This window comes from Atractosteus spatula, chromosome 1, assembly GCF_055471065.1.
Source record: "Atractosteus spatula isolate fAtrSpa1 chromosome 1, fAtrSpa1.hap1, whole genome shotgun sequence".
NCBI classification, from domain to species: Eukaryota; Metazoa; Chordata; class Actinopteri; order Semionotiformes; family Lepisosteidae; genus Atractosteus; species Atractosteus spatula.
The window spans coordinates 7,044,626-7,063,234 of record NC_142706.1 but is presented as its reverse complement, the minus strand read 5'-3'; the positions used below and the strand labels follow the sequence as shown (position 1 = coordinate 7,063,234).

The following is an 18,609-nucleotide window of genomic DNA, read 5'->3' as shown; positions in this document are numbered from 1 at the left end:
ACAAGATTTTAAATAAGTAAAAAATACGTATTAGCTTTTCACAACAGGCAGTGTTCCCCTACACATCAGTCAGGATCCCTGATCCCGTGGTATTATTAAAATATACGGTATATATTCTGAAATAAAAAGTAAGTTAGAATAAACATGACCGTCTTGATTTGCGTTTGTCTTGCGAAAGTAAATATGTAAACAAAAATGTTCCAGACACAGTACACACTGACATCATCACATATTGTACAGCTTGGTGTCATTTTTTATTTACTAAGACGTACACAAAATACGGCGCAGATAAAATCACCTTTCCCACGTGAAACGTACGCTTTCTATTTAGCGTTTGCGTTACATTGTGGTTAACACAGCAAGAGAGTAGCGATGTGAGAGAGCAGCCTTCTGTCAGTGGTTCATTGGTTCTGCCTGCGCTTCCTGGTAACGCAGTGTTGTCTGTCAGAGAAAGCAAACAGACGCCTTAAGAACAAAACAACAGGACTCAAAGGACGTTTCAGAAAGGGCATTAAACATATAACTGATGGATATTGGAATCAATGGCATTTGTAGTTTTTTGAACGCTTCTTAATATTAAATCCCCAAAACATACACTCTCTTGTAGCTTTGAACTCTTTACGGACCTGATGGAAATCGGGATACAATTAGAAACCTTGAAGGTATTTTCTTATGCACAGCATAAGACATTATTAAAATAATTTAAAAAGGCATTTAAATAAGGAAAGTGAGTCGCATCAGAGGGTGGTCTCGGCGATTTGCCCCTGTCCTTAAATAAATTTGCCTAAATCAAAAGCCATCAGAGACGTTATCTAGTCTTGTCCCCCCCCCCCCGAGGTCACAAGCGTGTAGCGTGGGCTGTTTCAGTGTTGTAACCTGCGGATCTGACACCTGAAACGCTGCACTGCCTGAATAGACTGACATCGCCCCTATTCAAGTATCAGATTCCGCAGTGTCTTCGGCGTCAGTGCTTTATTCTCTGGTCTCATCACGAATCCCCTGTGTCAGCCGTCCTTACCCCCTTGCTGAAATCATGATTCCCTTTCGTCTTTTGTGGACAGATTGGGACTTGGGGTTCATAAATATTAACTTTGTTTTGTTAATACAAGTTATTTTTAAGCACAGCCTGTACTTGTTTCAGGTTACATTGTCCGTCGACATGATCGATAGTAATCCAGAGATGAAAAATAAATCACATTTCTTACGGAAGACACGATTGTTTTCTAAGTTATTTTGTTTTTCTTAACCTTACGATATCTGTTTTTCTCAGTTTTGTGTCAAAGATGGTTTACTGAAGTTGGATTGTGAGGCTGGGGGTGAGTAACCCTTTTAGAGATGTCCCTCAGTCAAAAATCTCCCATTCGTTATTTCCTCAATACCCAAGGGTCACTAAGGTGAGTCTCTCCCAAGAACTGGGACAGGGATAGCTCTGGCACCTTCCTTGAACTTGCCTGCACACACAGAACACAGAGGCCAGAAAAAAAAGCCTCCCTGAAATTTTAATACTATTTTATTGATAAAAGAAAATTGTTATTTGCCTACTGATGTACCCACTGAATGTGCACATTCACTGATAAAACAAAAACAAAAATTATATCCACAATACAGGTGCACCAGTACCGGCAGGTGTTTGTGGAATAGTATTACTCTGATTGTCTCTTTTATCTCTTCCCTCTCCCTGGCCTGTGATTGGCGAGCTTCACAAAGGGGTTGCCCCGAGATACGATAGACGCAGTGCAGGAAGCTGGTTTTCCATAGAAACCAGGCACTTGGGCGCAGCTAATGCAATTCAAATAGAGGCCTAGAAATAATTTCCCTCATTCAGGTAAAACAAAAGCTTCCATAACATAGTGAAGAGAAAATATTCTCTCTCTCTTTCCTTTTTGAAATAAATAATTAGAGAAACCTTTCTGAGGAATGTTCAGGCTCCCTTTCTTGCTCATCTCCCTCTTCATGAACACATTTTGTCGTACATTAGGACATTTTATCCACAACTCCACTTTTGAGGAACACATTATTGGTGATTTAAAAGGGAAAAAAATATCAATTTATGATATTCAATTGCAGAAATAGGCTACTGGTGCTTTCAATTCTTTACAACCTAAAGAGCAACAATGGCTCTTTCTTGGTCTTGATCAGAGCTTTATTATGAAAGACTATGTTTTTATTATAGCAGAGAGGCAAATTGCGATCGAAGTAGATACACTATACTGAATAGTCACTGTGTGACTGAAGGAATAATTCTTAATTTGTTCCTTGGGGTATTCCAGAGATCTTGCCATTTGAGTATGTATTTAATACAATTACTTTTAGTCCAGAATGGTTTATAATACATTACATACACAATATATTATGTCAACTATTTCAGCTTGACCAGAATTAACAAAGGTTCAACTAAATTTAGTTTAACACGATTCCAGTCATATTCTTTGGACCTGCATGGATAATTGTGAGACACAATTAAGGTAATTACTTTCAGGATGACTTAGATTTCCGCCACTAAGAGTAGTCAGAATTTCTGTGCCACCTCTGTCATGACCAATGCCACCCCCTGAGAAACTGAAGTGGCGTTGTAGGTGGTACAGACCCAGGAGTGAAGGCACAGCAGTCCAGGGGGAGTTTTTGGCTTATCTTACCATGGACGTCTGTCACTAACACCCCATTCGTTAATTATTAAGAAGTAATCATCTCTGACTGGAAGATCTAATACGGGGTTTGGACATTAATCCACAGAATAGAAACATGGTCACCCAAGGTTCAGATTCCAGTTCGGGGATCAATAGCAGGTCATAGTGCAAAGGACATGTAAGAATATACAAAGATAGTTTATCTGCTTTATAGATCATTATACATTTAGCAAGGAGTCAACCCATTTACACCTTTGTATGGTGCAATATGGTGTTGTGAAATTGGGGGTGAGAAATCACACACTCATGATTTCTTAGATACCAAAGTGCCAGTGAGATCTCTCCCAAGACTTGGGACAGGGGTGTCTTTAGATCATTCCTCAAACTTGTCTCCCTATATATTTAGTAAGGAGACAAACTATTTACACCTTTAAAGGTGATCCAGCAGTACGCTGAATTTCTGAAATCCAGTGCAAGAAAACTCAAACTGGGTCGTTACGTTCATGTATTTTATTTAATATCTGAGCAGCAGAGTTTTGAACATGTTGCAACTTTTTAAGAACATGTTTGAATATACAATCAAGCAAGCACTGCATTACAATAACCATTTCGGATAAACGAAATGTATGCAGATTTTAGTATGAGTAATGTTACAAAAAGACACCTTCACAAAAATGATAATGTGAATTTCAAATACAAGTCTCAGATCTAAAAATGACCCCAAGATTCTTGAAATAAGTACCTGCACTGATTCTAACACCATCAATTGAATACCAATATAATCAAACTTAAATTTCTAGTTATGAAGTTGACAATGAGAGACAATCAGAACTTTGTTTTTTATTGGAGTTACAATGTATAAAAACAGTTGGCCCCATTTTTAATTATGTGAAGAACACTCACCTTAAAGAGGAAAAAGGAACATTTAATTATGATTGGAGAACGAAAACAGCACAACATATATTCATTTTCCCATTTTGTTACATCAGAGAAACATATTTCAGGAGATTTAAAAAAATACTGATCAGTTTTTAGAAAATGAAAGTAAGGTAGAAAGATATTTACTCTCACAGTTAAAATCCGGTCAGTTATTTCAAAATGTAAATTTATTGAAGGCACTCACAGTTTCTAATTCTGGATCATAGAGTAAACATTACCATAAAGCTTTGAACTATTTCTGCTTTTTTTCTCAAACGCAGTGTTCAAAGAGGACTGTGCAATCAAGCACCTACTGTCTGTTTCCCGGAAATTAAGACCCAAGGGCAATACATTGTAATAGATAATTGTCATCACCCAGCCTATTGGCATTTTATTAGCACTGTATCTGATTTTTAAAAAAAAATATTTTTTGCATTTTGTGTAGTAGAAATTGCATGTGTAGAAAATACAGATAAACATCACTCAGCCAGTAGAAAGCTGTACTAGCACAATGATGTAGAATGTGTCAGTTTGGACAGACTTTTCTTCATTTCCCAAATCTATTTAACTACCCCCCTTTCTTCCCTCTTGTTAATTTCTAGCACACTTCTCATCTGATTCTATTACTCTATTTTTACGTTGCATTCAAAAAAGTTTAATTAACTTTTGTCTGGAAAAGAAAAAAATGACCCAGTAAATTGGGGAATTTTGTGCACTGGATTTCCCCCCCATCATTTCCTGTATAGGTTCGGCGTAAAACCAGCTCGTCTGATTAGTGTAATTAATTCAGACCAGTAATGTATCATCTACATCACAGGACAGGTTGGAAAGCCCAGTGTTTGACAACACCTACTGCCTCAGTACTACAGGGGGCTTTGCGTTCCCATCCGCTGGTCTACCGTCTGTCGAGATGAGCACCGTTTCCTGTGTTTAATTAAGTGTTGACAGTGATTCCAAGACATTTCCCAGTGGAGTGGAGACCTCCAGCACCAGAGATGCCCACCAGTGCTACTAAAACCGAACGGTTCGGGAAGTGGAAAAAAACGTCTCGCCCAACGACACTTGACCGTCACGCCCGAAAGGCCCACCACCTAAGGGTTAACGTCACAGGTGACGCAGGTGACGCCCAGGAGCTCCTCTCAGGCCTTCACGATGGCCTTTCCCGTGTTCTCTCCTTTCAGCATGCCCATGAAGGCTCTGGGCATGTTGGCGAAGCCTGCGGTGATATGCTCCCGGTACTTCAGCTTGCCCTGCAAATGAAATAAGGAAGAGACATCTTTGTGTTGTCCACAGGTCCTCTGCTGTATTTAACAGACAATCACAATCAAGGCACAGCCCTGCACAGGGTCCGCTAACGTTCTGACTCCCCTTACAGCAAGCGTTCACTCCTGAATTAGAAAGATCTACAGCGGGTTTCTCAACCTGTGGACTGTGGGTTTGTTATAGGGGGTCTGCGGCAGGCACAAATATCAGTGATATAATCAAGCAGATGGAAATTTGATCTATGTTATATGCTTCACTTTTAAATTCATAATAAACTGAAAATATAACTACAGCCTGTGGATGTCTTGCGCCGTCGTCATGACTAGACGGCACATCTTTCAGGAAGTGGTGTCTAAACGCAGTATCGTTCACAAAATAGCGTCTGCAGTGCCGATACTCAGTACTCCCTCAGTCTCGATCCTGAGTCAGCATTGTATCTAATTACACAACAAAACTGAATGTCTCGTTGTCTATTTGTGAAGTAATTTGTATGTACTTATGATAAGCCTAAAGTGTAAGAATCAGTCATTTAAAATTAACTCTGATATTGACCAGTGGCTTCAAACTAGACCTTTGAAACAAAAACACAATGCTAATTTTAAAGATTGGATTTTAGTTGAGAAATCAGTGATGTTGAAATGGAAAGACCTACTACAAGTTCTGAATGAGCCAAATACTGTGAAGAAGATAGTCAGGAGGTATGATGACAAATATATAAAATTAGGCTTTACATGGAATGAAATCAAAAGAGAACCTAAATCCTAATGTGTTTTGTGCTACGATGTTTTGGCAATTGAAAGCTTGAAACCTGCAAATTCGCTTTGCCATTCAGAATCAAAACACCCCGATTTCAAAAAGAAACCCCAAGATGTTTTTAAAAGAAAACTAGGCAAATTCATGAATGTATGTTTTGTTTACGAATGTATTTATGTACAGTAGGTATAAAATGTTCTGATGGCTGAATTTTGCTTTCTTTTAAAATGACCCATAGTTTTTGCCAGCCAGCGGTGCGATGAGAATTTTTTTCTGGGGTGGTGGTGGGGGAGAGGAGTGTGAGAGATGGAGAAAAAAAGGTTGTAAAACTGACAACCAAAAAATTCCCAAAACGTTCCCACGAAAACAAAACGAAACTCCCCTCAGTGGCCTGGGAAGGGGATCGATCTCCCCGTCTGTCCCGCTCACAGCTGAGCTGATGCTTCCTGATGCTGTGTGCTCCACGGGCAGTAAAGGAATACTTAAGGTGTCCATTGGCATCGAAAGGTTGAGAACCTCTGGTCTATTGTATTCGCTGAACTTCAGCCAGTTTTCTTGCACCATAAATTCATGACAAGGGGTCATTCTGCAGGCTCGAATGCACAATATTGCTTTTGAAATCACTACCAACAATCTAATGCTATCAAAGGGATAGTTTTCAAAAGCTAAGATATCCCCAGGCACTGCAGGATAAGAATACCAAGTGGTATTCTGTGGTATACCTGAACAAAATTCCACCACCAAAACCTACTGGAATCCAAGACAATCTCGCCAAACACTAAAAAGAAGTTTTTTCATTGCGTAATCTTGCCCAGTTCCCAAAGTTCACTCCTCCCTTGCCTGTCCAGCATGAAACTTTCAATCTCCTTACCTCTTTCACCCAGGTCATAAGCTGCTTGAGAGATTCCCCGTTTTTGTGCTTCCATCTGTAGACAAGGAATCCTTCCATGCGGAGCTGTTTGAAGAGCAACTGGGGGTGGACATATGGGCCTGAACATCAAACAACAAGGAGTAAAAACACAGACAGCACAAGGGAATTCAAGTCCAATAAAAGCAACAGTGCAGTGCAGTATGCATATTTTTCTCCTTTCATTTACAGCCAATATAAGTCACACTCTTGACCTTGCTTTAATATTGTCAAAAAAGGTAAAAATTATTTCTAAGCTACAAAATGTTAACAATATAAATGGGTCTTAAAACTCTCTACAGAGAAGAGTAGAGTCAAATTCAGTTTTTATCAAAGATTAGATACTGGGTCTGAGAGCTTGGCACGAATCTAGTAATTAGCTAAATATTGCCCTCTAGTGGTAACAAGGAAAGGTGAAAACCTATACATACAGTATGTTAAAACCTGAAACCCCTGTGAAAGCTTGGAAAAGGATGTTTTCACATCACATCACAAGAAGATACGAGGGTTCTGTTCCCTTTTTGCCATCTATAAGTAGCAACTATGAGAAAGCACATACAGCATAACAAAAAAACGACACTGACACCAATGTCAGCATCAGCTCTACATGTACTAGCGCAGTAATGCTTGTACCAGCATAGTATGGTCTACGTGCGTCTAGGACCACCTTCACGTACTAGTTCGCTGTCAGACCTTAGCCCAACTCGTGGGATGAGCTGGACAGACCAAGCTCCAGTGAGCTTTCAAGCACAAAGTCTCTACTGGGCTTTGACATGTCAGGCCTGCACATTGGTTAATAATACTTTATAGAGCGCCTTTCACGAGACCATCTTAGGATGCTTCACAATAAAACAAGAGACACTTACACACACACACACACACACACACACACACACACACACACACACACACACACGGAAAACCAAGCAAAACTAAAAGCGACATTACAGAAGTCAGTCATACAACCGGATTTAAAAGTGCTAACAGACGTGCGAGATCTACCAGTAGGTAACTCTGGGGATCTGGAGTAACGGATCAGGACATCACACCAAAGCCTCCCCGTGGGAAAGTGAAAGAAGGGAACTGGAACACGAGGCCACAGTGACAGGCAGTGCACAGAGTGCTAATAGTTCACTAAGTCAGGGGCCCTTGAAGATGAGCAGCAGTATTACGAGTCTTAATTAACAGGACCTGTGTTTGAACCAACACTGGACACAGAAGGTACTGATCACTTGCACAAGGGCAATGGATCAAATGTACTGTGTGACCCCCATCAAAAGCGGGTTTTAACAACCTTATATTTTTATTTATTTTATTTTGTATTGCTGTACTTATTTTAATTTCAGTCTATTCTCATGTCTGTCATCTTGGGCTGGGCTGTGGTAACACCTGAATTTCCCTGCGGGATCAATAAAGTCTTATCCCTCATTAACACGTACACAAACGTGAAAATTTTAACACAGCAAAAAGTGAACACATCCAGGTTTATCCCCTATCTGGTTCATCTTTTAACCAGTGAGGTATGCGAGTACAAAAAAAACATGAAATTAGGATGTTATTAGAACACTAAATGTTGAATTAGTTAAGATTTTGAATACATCTGTGTAGATAGATATCGAACACAAGGGAGCACCTACCTGTTTGTGGAGTTACGTCATTATACACTGAGATGCAACCACACACTGCAATCCTTCCAAATGGTTTCATTTGTTCAAGTGCAACAGTTGAGAATTGCCCTCCAACCTAAAGTTGACAGAATAAAACTGTTTTAACATTTCTAACACTCTGTAAGGTTTCTCTAACAACACTATTCTGTTCAGTGTTTTATCAACATATTAAAGTTGATCCATGCATTTACAATTGGAGAACTGTCTTTGTTAACAGAAAGTGACACTTGGAAAATTTCTGAACGCTTTATGGCTGGTGTTTTTAAAGTGCAAAATCTTCATGAGGAGAGCACATGTTTTATTTTTGTCAGCATCAATTGTTGACCTACCTTGAGATAAAATAAATGGGCTTATTGAACACTTATGATATTTTTCATGATACTCAGACTGCATCTGTTCAGAGTGTGCTTACTGCATTCTTGAAATGAAAAGATGTGTTTATAATAGCCCTCATAAAACTACTGTATTATAGAATAAAACCTATGTAGGTTCCTCCAAATTTGTTTAAATCACAGTATGATCACAGAATATGCAGGGCATGACATGGGTGAGGTGTGGTATCCATTATCTGCTAACAACTCCACTGCACCTCAGATCAGAGCACAGTTGTGTTATTTCTCTCAAAAAACAAATCCTCGGTTTGCCATCTTAAATCAGTAAATAAGAAACCCTACTTTTGTGCATTCCACTGTGGAAAAAAAGCATCAATTTCTTAATCCAAGTTTGGATTAAGCACTCTACCTGGCATGTGAAGAAGTACTCTCACAAATTCACTCCAGTTACATTAGCCAATAATTGTGGACAGTCTATTTTTATGAAGACTCGAGGAAATCTCATATGAGCCGAAAAACATCCTTTGGATATTATATAGGAACAACAGGAACTTCTAACAGATCACTCACATTGTATCGTCAATAAAACCCCTTGCCACAGTTCTTTTTAATTGCTTAATCGTGTTCATAATAACCTTGCAGAAAAACAACTTACATTTTCAAAGAAGCAGTCGTAACCTTCCGGAGATGCTTTCTTCAATGCTTCCTCTAAAGAGCTCACTGTTTTGTAGTTGAAAGCTTCATCAAACCCCATTTCTTTTAAGTAGGCAACCTTTGAATCAGATCCAGCACAGCCAACTGCTTTACAGCCCTGAAACAATGAGTGAAATTAAAAGGAAAATAAAATGAATAGGAGGAAATAAAAAAGAAAAGAAAATGAAAACTTCAAATTTAATGACGGTATTAAAGTAAATACTGAAAGGCACGCCTTAGACTGCAGCAGATACAGAACACAGGAAAAAATGTAAGTCTTTCTGGAGTGTCTGCCTGAAAAGACAGTTCTTTCAAAACAGACACGCACAGGGCAGCAGCATAATTAGTGCCTTAATTATGTTCAAGCAAGCAGACCTCCAGATGGAAGCAATGTAATGCAATCCTGCGTTACGAAGGAACCACACTCTGTGGAAACATCAGGTTCACACCAACCTTAATTTTGGCAATCTGCCCCACCACTGAGCCAACAGCCCCCGCGGCAGCGTTAACCAGGACCACATCTCCAGGTTTAATCTGGCAGACTTCCGTCAGGCCGTACAGAGCCGTCAACCTGAAACATGCGAAAGGAAAAGGCTCAGGCCAGGTGGGACTTGAGGGCTCTTCGGTTACACTCCGGCTATTGGTTGGCATATTACAACAAGCTCACACCTGAAGAAGGCTCCACGGCCGAAACGTTGTGTTCTCTTTCTTCTTTTTTTCAGCATGGAATAAACCTATTACTTGTTCCTTTGCATATTACAACATAGGTCAGGTGGGTAGCTGCTGCGTCAGCATGCGTAGGCTGCAAAGGAACAATAGGTTTATTCCATGCTAAAAAAAAGAAGAAAGAAAACACAACGTTTCAGCCGTGGAGCCTTCTTCAGGTGTGAGTATATTACTACATATACATACTGTACAGTATTACTACCGATATGACCATTGATGCTCTCAGTCATTCACAGCCCAAGGCAGCAGATGTGCTGCGGTTTGTACCATCTACACTGTAAGATGAAGCAGCTTTTCTATTGCTGTAGGCGTTATACTCATTCAGATTTTAATTTTGTTTTTGCCGTTAACACCGATGGAAAACCAACACATAATAAGCAAACGACCCACTCTTGCCTGTAGACCTCTGTAGCTGGCCTGTAAATTGCCCTGTGCTCCTGTGAGCTGACAGCATGATCTGATTAAGATCATTGGGAGAACGGAGCTAACGATCCCACTGTGCTTTGTGTTTATCAAGATCACAATTTATCCAACATATACTGTAGTTGTATATACTGGTTACAATGTCAATCGTAAAAGCAGACCAGCTACAGTACTATAGATCACGTCTTGCACCTTCTGTACACCACATGTCTCAAGACCCCACTGTGAGAATCCGCCTCTTTCAATTTCTGTTTTAAAATGGTAAAAGAATTTGGTAAAAGACTGCAAAAGCTCATCATTTCCCAGACTTATTTAAATATGAAATTTAACTGACCAGCTCTTAGGCTTGACACCTCCTGACATGGAAGAGAACGTAACTTTCAACTAATTAAATCGCGCTGTCTCCGTCATCTAAAGCAAAATAATGTCTTCTCAGTTTGCCATGGTTAATCCTTCATTTCAGAAGAACCGACCATGAAAAGGAGCAAGCCTGTTGTCACTTTTATTAAACCACGCAGCTGTGCTTAGTCCTTATTTTTCAATAAAGTCTTGGCTCGAAACCGGTCCATTCACCACACTTACAGCCACAGCAACGGCATCCCCTGCAGAGCTGGGAAGCTGGTTCATACTTTACCCTGGCATCCCAACGGTGCCCAGCGCCAAGGACCTGGGGATGTTTTCCGGCCAGTCGGAGAGAAGTGCTTCCAGCTGATCTCCCGTACAGATCGAGTGAGTCCTCCAGCCACAGTTGGAAACCACATAGCTGCCAACAGGGAATCGGGGATCTTTGCTCTCAAGCACCCTAGGGGAAAAAAAAGATGCTTTAGGGTTCTAGTTCTTCTTTCAACAAGCAGACAAACTTACATTAACAAAAACTAAAAGCTGTGCACTGTGGAGCGCTAAAACTTGGCACATACTGTAAATGTGACCATGAGTGTCCACCAGAGGGCGCACAGCGCCTAGCAAGGGTATGACATCTAGTTTTACTGGATGTTGGCACCCTGTGACCCTGTGATTATACCAGGAATTAAGCAAAAGAACAGAAATGAACAGAAGCAATGTCTGCTTGTGAGTGGATACTACTCACAGATAACCTTAAATATCATTGCAGTGTGAATGACAGGTGTGAGCACTGAAATGTGGTTCTCTTTATAGGAATATCAGAATATCTGTAGTTCCCTTTAGCTGTACAAAACCCTACTTAAAATCAGAGGTTAAGGAATGACCATGGTTGAAGTTAAAGTTAAGGACGTGCAATGAAACATCCAGGAGCCCTCAGCATGTTCTTGTAGACTTTGTAAATGGACAAATTATCATCAAGGTGTTAGACGGTTCAGGTACTGAAAGCAAATACAGTGTTTGTATAAAAATAGAACAAATCATAACATAACACTTTAAAGCAATTAAAGGTCAGCAGATATGCGATTTGAAAAGAGCGCACCCAAAATAAAAACTTGTGTACAGGCATTGATTATCTTGATGGATTTCTTGCATTTTAAAAGAAAATATGGATTTTTTTACATTTTAAAATTAAATAAGCAATCTCTGCTACACGATTTCACTTTCTGTAAAACAAATGTAGGAAATCACAAAAACGGCCCTTTTTTGATACCACAAACTGTCATTACCTAAAATATTTAGATATCTTTATTGGCAAGTCTGTAGCATTAGAACATTCAAAGTACAGATGCAGCCATTCAAAGTGCGCGGCACAGACGCGTACCGGAGGTAATCGGCTACGGCCTCGTGCATCATGACGCACGTTGACGATAAAATACCGCGGTACGTGATTGGTTGACTGACAGGGGCACTCGTGGCGCGTTGGTCGGTCGTAGGAAGATTTAAATGTCTTTACTGTGCCCGTTTTAGTATTGAATATTTATATGGAATTTTACCACTGAAGGGAAATCTTAGTAGCTGAGCATAAAAAGAATAGGAGCATACATGTGGGAGTCAGGAACCTAACCCACAGCGCCACCGGCAAGGTCACATGAGGAGTGTTGAAAAAGCCCTACAAAACATTATCAACAGACATCGCACAGCGTGTACAATTCTTGTGTTGCGGTACATGAATATAATTATATCGTTATTCATTTCTTTAGATACGCAATTCCATATTATATTCCCTTTTAATCAAATTCTAAAAGTATGCTTGTTGACTCCGGTATCACGTTAGTTAAAGACTTCGATGCTTAAAATGTTTAGGGAGAAATGGAATACTGGTGTGTATGTTTTCTTTAAAGTACCGAGACCAGCCATATACTGTATGTTTATGTTCCAAAATTAATATCGTTTATGGCCTTCACACGCGTTACAGTATGCTCCTATTCTTTTTATGCTCAGCTACTAAGATTTCCCTTCAGTGGTAAAATTCCATATAAATATTCAATACTTAAACGGGCACAGTAAAGACATTAAATATACATATACATACTGTATACAGTACAGTTTGCATACAGTAATATGTTTATGTTCCTAAATCAATCTCTTTTATGAGCATGTGAAAGGCATGGTGAACCGGAGATTCTCAAAAATGACTGTACTTTGCATGATTGGAAACAAATGCGTGATTAAGAAATGCTGTGGTGTTACTTTTACAAAGACGGTCAATGAAAAAAAGAATGTGGACCAGGGCAATACTTTGAGTTTACAGCTTGTCCAAGGTCATTCATTATTAATACTATTATTAATATCTTCGTTAAAGACTTTGATGGCGACAGCTCAAATATGAGAGGTCGAGCTTTATTAGCTCCACCTTGCGGAAATTCCGGATACTATTATTTTACTTGCGGTACTATACGAGAATTTACGGTAACTCGCGGTAGACTGCGTAAAGCGTACCGCAAAATAATGCGGTATCGCCCGCTTGTTTTGAATGGCTGCATCTGTATGAAACAGGATACATAGTTTAGCAATCAGGTTTTCAGATCTTACTTGGCAACTTGACTTCCAATCATCACATCTCCCTCCTTCATCTGTACTCTACTGTATGGCCTAGAAAGAAAAATGAAAGGACAGAATTATTAGCATGACCCATCACCTAGTGCAGGCTGTAACATAGTGTTTTTCCATATCTCAGCTCTGTTTCCTACTACCACTGTAACTGAATTGAAAGCTATGGTACATGAGGCTTCTGATTGAGTTCATGGGCTGAACAGCAATGTAGAATCTCTTTGGACAGGGCAAATGAGGGCTGCCTTCTATCCACATGGACTTCAGCAAGACCTGCTAACTGTTCTGTTCTGATTCTCTTCTTGTTGAGATGCACAGTTGTTTGGGTCTTTCTGGAGTGACTGGAAAGCCAACCAAGTGAATGTCAATACAGTTTCTGTATCAGGACGTGTGTAGACTCTTCTCATTTTCGCATTTGTACCTCATATAGGGATCCACACTGAGGAAAACTGCCTCAAGCAGGACTTCTAAAACAGAACAAAAAATAAAACGTTAATGTATCCACTTTTAACCTGCTTTTGATTATTAATTTCCAGTAGTGACAGAGTAAAAAATATTTTAGAAATAATGCTGACTACCCAAGAGACTTGCTTTGATCTTGTGAAAGTCAAGTCTCGAGAACAAGTGCAGTCTTTAATATTTAGCTGAAATGGAATCTAAAAAAAATGAACACAGGCTTGTTTTCTTCAATTTCTGGTTTCGTTTCTGAAAAGAAACAACTGGAAACAACTCAGAAAACAACATTTATTGTACAATGCAGGATGAGAAGAAAGTTAGAAAGACAGGTGAAATGGCTGCTTCTTGTATCTTGTGTGGTTACAAGTAGCAACTTGATCTAAGGATCTCATCCATCCCCTTCTTGAAAGGCGTCAGGGTGTCAGGTTTGACAGCATGGCAGTATTGCACAATTTTATACACAATGTCTTGATCTTCATGAACAGACAGGTTCCACTTTAAAATATATGTAAATATACTGAGGCCCTAATCAATTCATAAAAGCAGCTCCATATCTCCTTTCTCTCCTATGAAAGCGTTAGACCTCAGAAGAGTGGGTGTTGTCTGCCTAATCAATTGCAATGGCAATCCTGAATACTGTTGTTTCAGCCAGTACAAGGTCTTCTCTTAGAGGAAGTGCAACTTGCTATCAACTATATAAAAGATGTATATTTTTTCCTCACATAACACATTAAAATTGCAACATTACGAAACACTGCTGAAAGGTAGTTAGTTTAAAACACCATTTCAGCAGATTTTTTACCATGTAACTGCAATATTTTTCCAAATGTTTGGGGCAGGCTGTTTGCATAACAGACATAACTCGGTTTGCCTTGTTCTAAACACTTTTACATGACGCCTTTCAAGAATACATTACTTGGAAATACACAAAAACGCAAATGCAAAAACTCCCAAACTGACAAGCAAACAAAGCATTTCAGTTGCACTGCTGTTAAGTTACATTTTGGACACAATAACATGTGAAAACAACATTTCACCCACATCCCCTGGAAGTTGCACTGGTCTACGGCCAAAGTCAGCTGCTTGTACTAACATACGGGCAGGAAATCGAGCACAAATGAAACACAAACTGCAGATCACCCAGGCTCGGAATGGCAAGAAAAGACACAAATATGTTGCAACATAAATGAGATGACAATGAGACTAATGTGTTCGAGCACAAATAGCTATTGACTTTTTTTAAATGAGACAATGGACATGGAAAAGGGCAAGCCATAACATGAACATCAGATTATTCAACAAAGAAGCAGCTGAATTAAATCCCAAGGGACCTGAAAACAAAAACAAAAAAGACTTCCAGTGAAGTGTCAAGATGATATCAGTAATTTTGCAAGAACAAGCTGGATGAGGAATAAAAGAATGCGGAAAGGACTGATAAAGGCTGATGAGGACATATTGCTTTAAAGTCCCCAGAATTTGTAATATTTTAAGTTGAAAGGCTGAACTATATGCTTGCCATCTAAGACTGAATAATTTTACACTGACACAAATCTGCTGATATAATCACTTGCTTCAATAAAATGATCTGTCTAAACTGTTTTGAACAGCTATGACTCTGCAACCTCCCACGCCATTTCTGAAAACTTGTTTCCCATATTGTTTTCTGTGACTCATATGTTAAATAAGACGTGTTAATTTCCTTTCTCAGGTTTTCACTGAATGCTTCCCTGCTCTCCAGATCACTATAGGTCACCTGTCTACATTTGGGGTGTGCAGTCTGGTACCTCCGGTATTTTGTTACTTTGCATAACATAAATCTGATGGAAACCTTTGTACCAGGAAGTTGAATATCACTCACACCCATATAACACACAAACTAAGATGAGATAAGAGAGAGATTGGATCGCTTTATTAGCCATATACAATTTCTTGCATTAGGAATTTGTCTTTTCAAATTTTCCCTTTTCTCTCCGTTTTCAAAGGGAGAGAAGCTTGGGGTCAGAGCGCAGGGTCAGCCATTTACACGGCAGCTGGGGTTAAGGGCCTTGCTCGGGGGCCCAACAGAGTAACAGGTTTGATTTAAGGAAAAATGTAAGACGTTTTGCCACAACAGCAACTCTCTACTTGCTGTCCAATACATGTGATAAAGCTATTGATAGTTTACTTGTAGTTTTAATTTTGACCTTATAAAGAGGGCACCTTCCCACACATGGGATATACAACCTGCTCAGCTTTCTCTGCCGAGTGTGAAATCAAGCAGATGCATAACATCACAAGCAGCTCCAAAAAGCAATGGAGACTCGTCACAGTGAGTACTTAATTGGTTCTGATTAACATGTCCCTGCCATGAAAGCGACAGTATCGGACGCCCATGAGAGCAGCACCCGACGAAACGCAAAACAAACAGAGGACATGATGTCTTTACACAGCACCTCCATCCTTCGGTTCAGGCAGCTCTTGTTCCTTCAGCTCAAAGTCACTGTCCTGGGGAAACCCCTCAAAGTGCTTGCGGAGTGTCCAGGTCTTTGCTCGGACCATGTTCCTTTCACCTCTGGGGAAAGAAATCACAAAGATGTCTTAAGTTTGCTCTCTAACCACAGCTACCCAAAGAGGACTGGCACAGACAGGAGTCGGTAAAATTACTGGCAAATGCGTTTTCGACGAACCAGCTAGCAGCGACAACCCCCAGGGGCCAGACGCACAGGGCAGAACGAGGTAGGCAGGCAGGCTCCTCCAGCACACCAAGTGTGGAGCCATTTGCCCTTTTATACACATTACGAGCCCCTCAGACAGGCTCAGATATGGGTACCCCTGCGTCAAAGAGACCGAACAACCGTGATGGCTAGGAAAACAAAAACCCTGACCAGGACCTTCAAATCTTTACTGTAAGGAAGAGTTTCTTCCAAGAGTTAGTGAAGTTCCTAAAAGACTGCCTGACGAAGGCTAACAGAACTGTGGACTTTGTACATTATGTTGAATCGATTGTTATTGCCATGAATCGCCAGTTACATGCTGGTTAATTGCAATTAAGTTACATACTGGTGTTATTACAAATGGATACTGTATAATATACTGCTGGTGATTGAGGTATGATATAGTGTCAAGGGTGGGAGCTTGTACGGTATCACGTGACCTGGGGGGGGGGTTAAGAGACGCTGGGCTGAGCTCACCATAAAGAAAGTTAACAATCACCTGGTCGTGTGTCCTATACATGCATCGCAACAGCTTCCACCAAAATTTCTGCTGGTTTAAGAAAAACCAACCAAATGATCACTCAGCCTGCCCCGCACTAGGTTTAGTAAATGTATTATACTCTATGACTAAATCCGGTTATACAGGTGAACACTGGCGGGCGCACAAAACATTCCCTGCCCTTATCAGCGTGTATTAGCCCAAGAAACAATTAGATGGAAAACGAAAAATAAATAATCGTCTTTATTCTATACACGCCGTGTTACATGCAACATATACAGTAACATGAGATTGTGTACGATACCTACAACATGTAGCTGGGTTAAAACTGCAAACAACTAATAGGAAACGTCAGAAATGGTTAGCAAAAAAAAAAGCGACAGGCCAAGTCACAAGGCACTGTACTCTGCCAGCAAACAATGCGCAAAGAACAAGGAAGAAAGCAATGTCTATCCTTTCTATTTCCTCAATTTTTAGTATTATTAAGGTAATGCTGGCTTTCACATATGCAGAAAGCTCTGTCATATTAACGCTCTCGATTTCCGACTGCAATCGTTGTACAGCATCGTAAAGATCTGCGGTCAAGCTTCGTGCGCCCACATTAACCTCTCTAGCAAAGTGAATAATACATTATATGCACCGCATATACGGCACACGGCTTACTATATATTGAATACGCTGGGTTTAAAAGAGATGCAAACATTTGAAAAACAAATTAACCCAGGTGCAGGTGGATCGGATCCCAGTGCTACACACACAAGATAGTTCGCAACAAACATAAAGCAAGTACTCTGTTTATTTAGTGTTGCGTATATAGGTTTTAAACTTGTCGGATTCTGATTTAGCGTCCAGTCCTATTCCCAGATGGTAGCTACGCTACTTTAAAGATAAAAGATAGTAGTCAATAGTACTTACTGCGAAATATAATAGTTAAGGGGCCGGGAAAAAAAATGTTCTTCCTCTCAAAGGTTTCGCAAATGATTAAGACTAGACTCGCTCAACGCAGCGCAAAGAGCACGGTCCCGATGGCTGGGTTTGCCAAATGTATTGTGCAAGAAATACTGTATGAGAAAGGAAGCCAAGGTCCGGGCGGAAGGAATAGGCAGTGGAAAAAGTCTTGCTTATACGAATCCAAAATGAGGAAGTTTCACCACCAGAGCAGTGATCTTATCTGGCGTTTGGCAAAGCCTCGTTCCGCTTTTCAGATACCAATGTGGTCTCTGCCTTACTTCGACCTTACCTTAATGATCGCAATAGCAGCCCACGTTAATATAGCTCGTAATCAAATTTTGATTTTCCCCGTCAACTTTTTTTTCTGGATTTGGCAGAATCTCTGATGGTGTGGTGCACCTACTGCGTGGTACCTCGACACGTACTTCACATACTGTATGAATATTTTCAGGCAGCCTCGCTCGCTCGGGAAGTGAAACTACCTCCATACCGTCAGTCTTTCACTGCATCAATACAACGGGTACACAGCGGGAGACACCTTAGAGGGGACACGAGTCCATCGCTTTTTTTAATTGTGACATCCCGTATAAGACTCATGTGGTTTCAATCTGCCTTTTATACATACAGTATGCATATGGTGAATTGAATTGTAAATGTGTAGATGTACAGTACGTGAATGCATGTGAAATGTATAGTGAGTATATGTATGGCCGATGCAACAAGCACATGTTGAACAGTATGAATATGGA

The 18,609-nt window shown here is 40.1% G+C and overlaps 1 protein-coding gene across 1 annotated transcript; it reads right to left on the bottom strand.

Moving 5' to 3' along the window:
• Nucleotides 1-3,447: 3,447 nt before the first annotated feature.
• LOC148840550 (prostaglandin reductase 1-like) lies at nucleotides 3,448-18,153 on the bottom strand. Its single transcript, XM_088924162.1, has 10 exons — nucleotides 17,825-18,153; nucleotides 16,150-16,268; nucleotides 13,683-13,728; nucleotides 13,244-13,303; nucleotides 10,944-11,111; nucleotides 9,614-9,731; nucleotides 9,123-9,278; nucleotides 8,106-8,211; nucleotides 6,433-6,551; nucleotides 3,448-4,795 (listed from the first exon to the last, which is right to left on the bottom strand). The coding sequence occupies exons 2-10, from the start codon at nucleotides 16,253-16,255 to the stop codon at nucleotides 4,685-4,687; spliced, it is 990 nt and encodes a 329-aa protein (XP_088780288.1). The 5' UTR covers nucleotides 16,256-16,268; nucleotides 17,825-18,153; the 3' UTR covers nucleotides 3,448-4,684.
• Nucleotides 18,154-18,609: the final 456 nt, after the last annotated feature.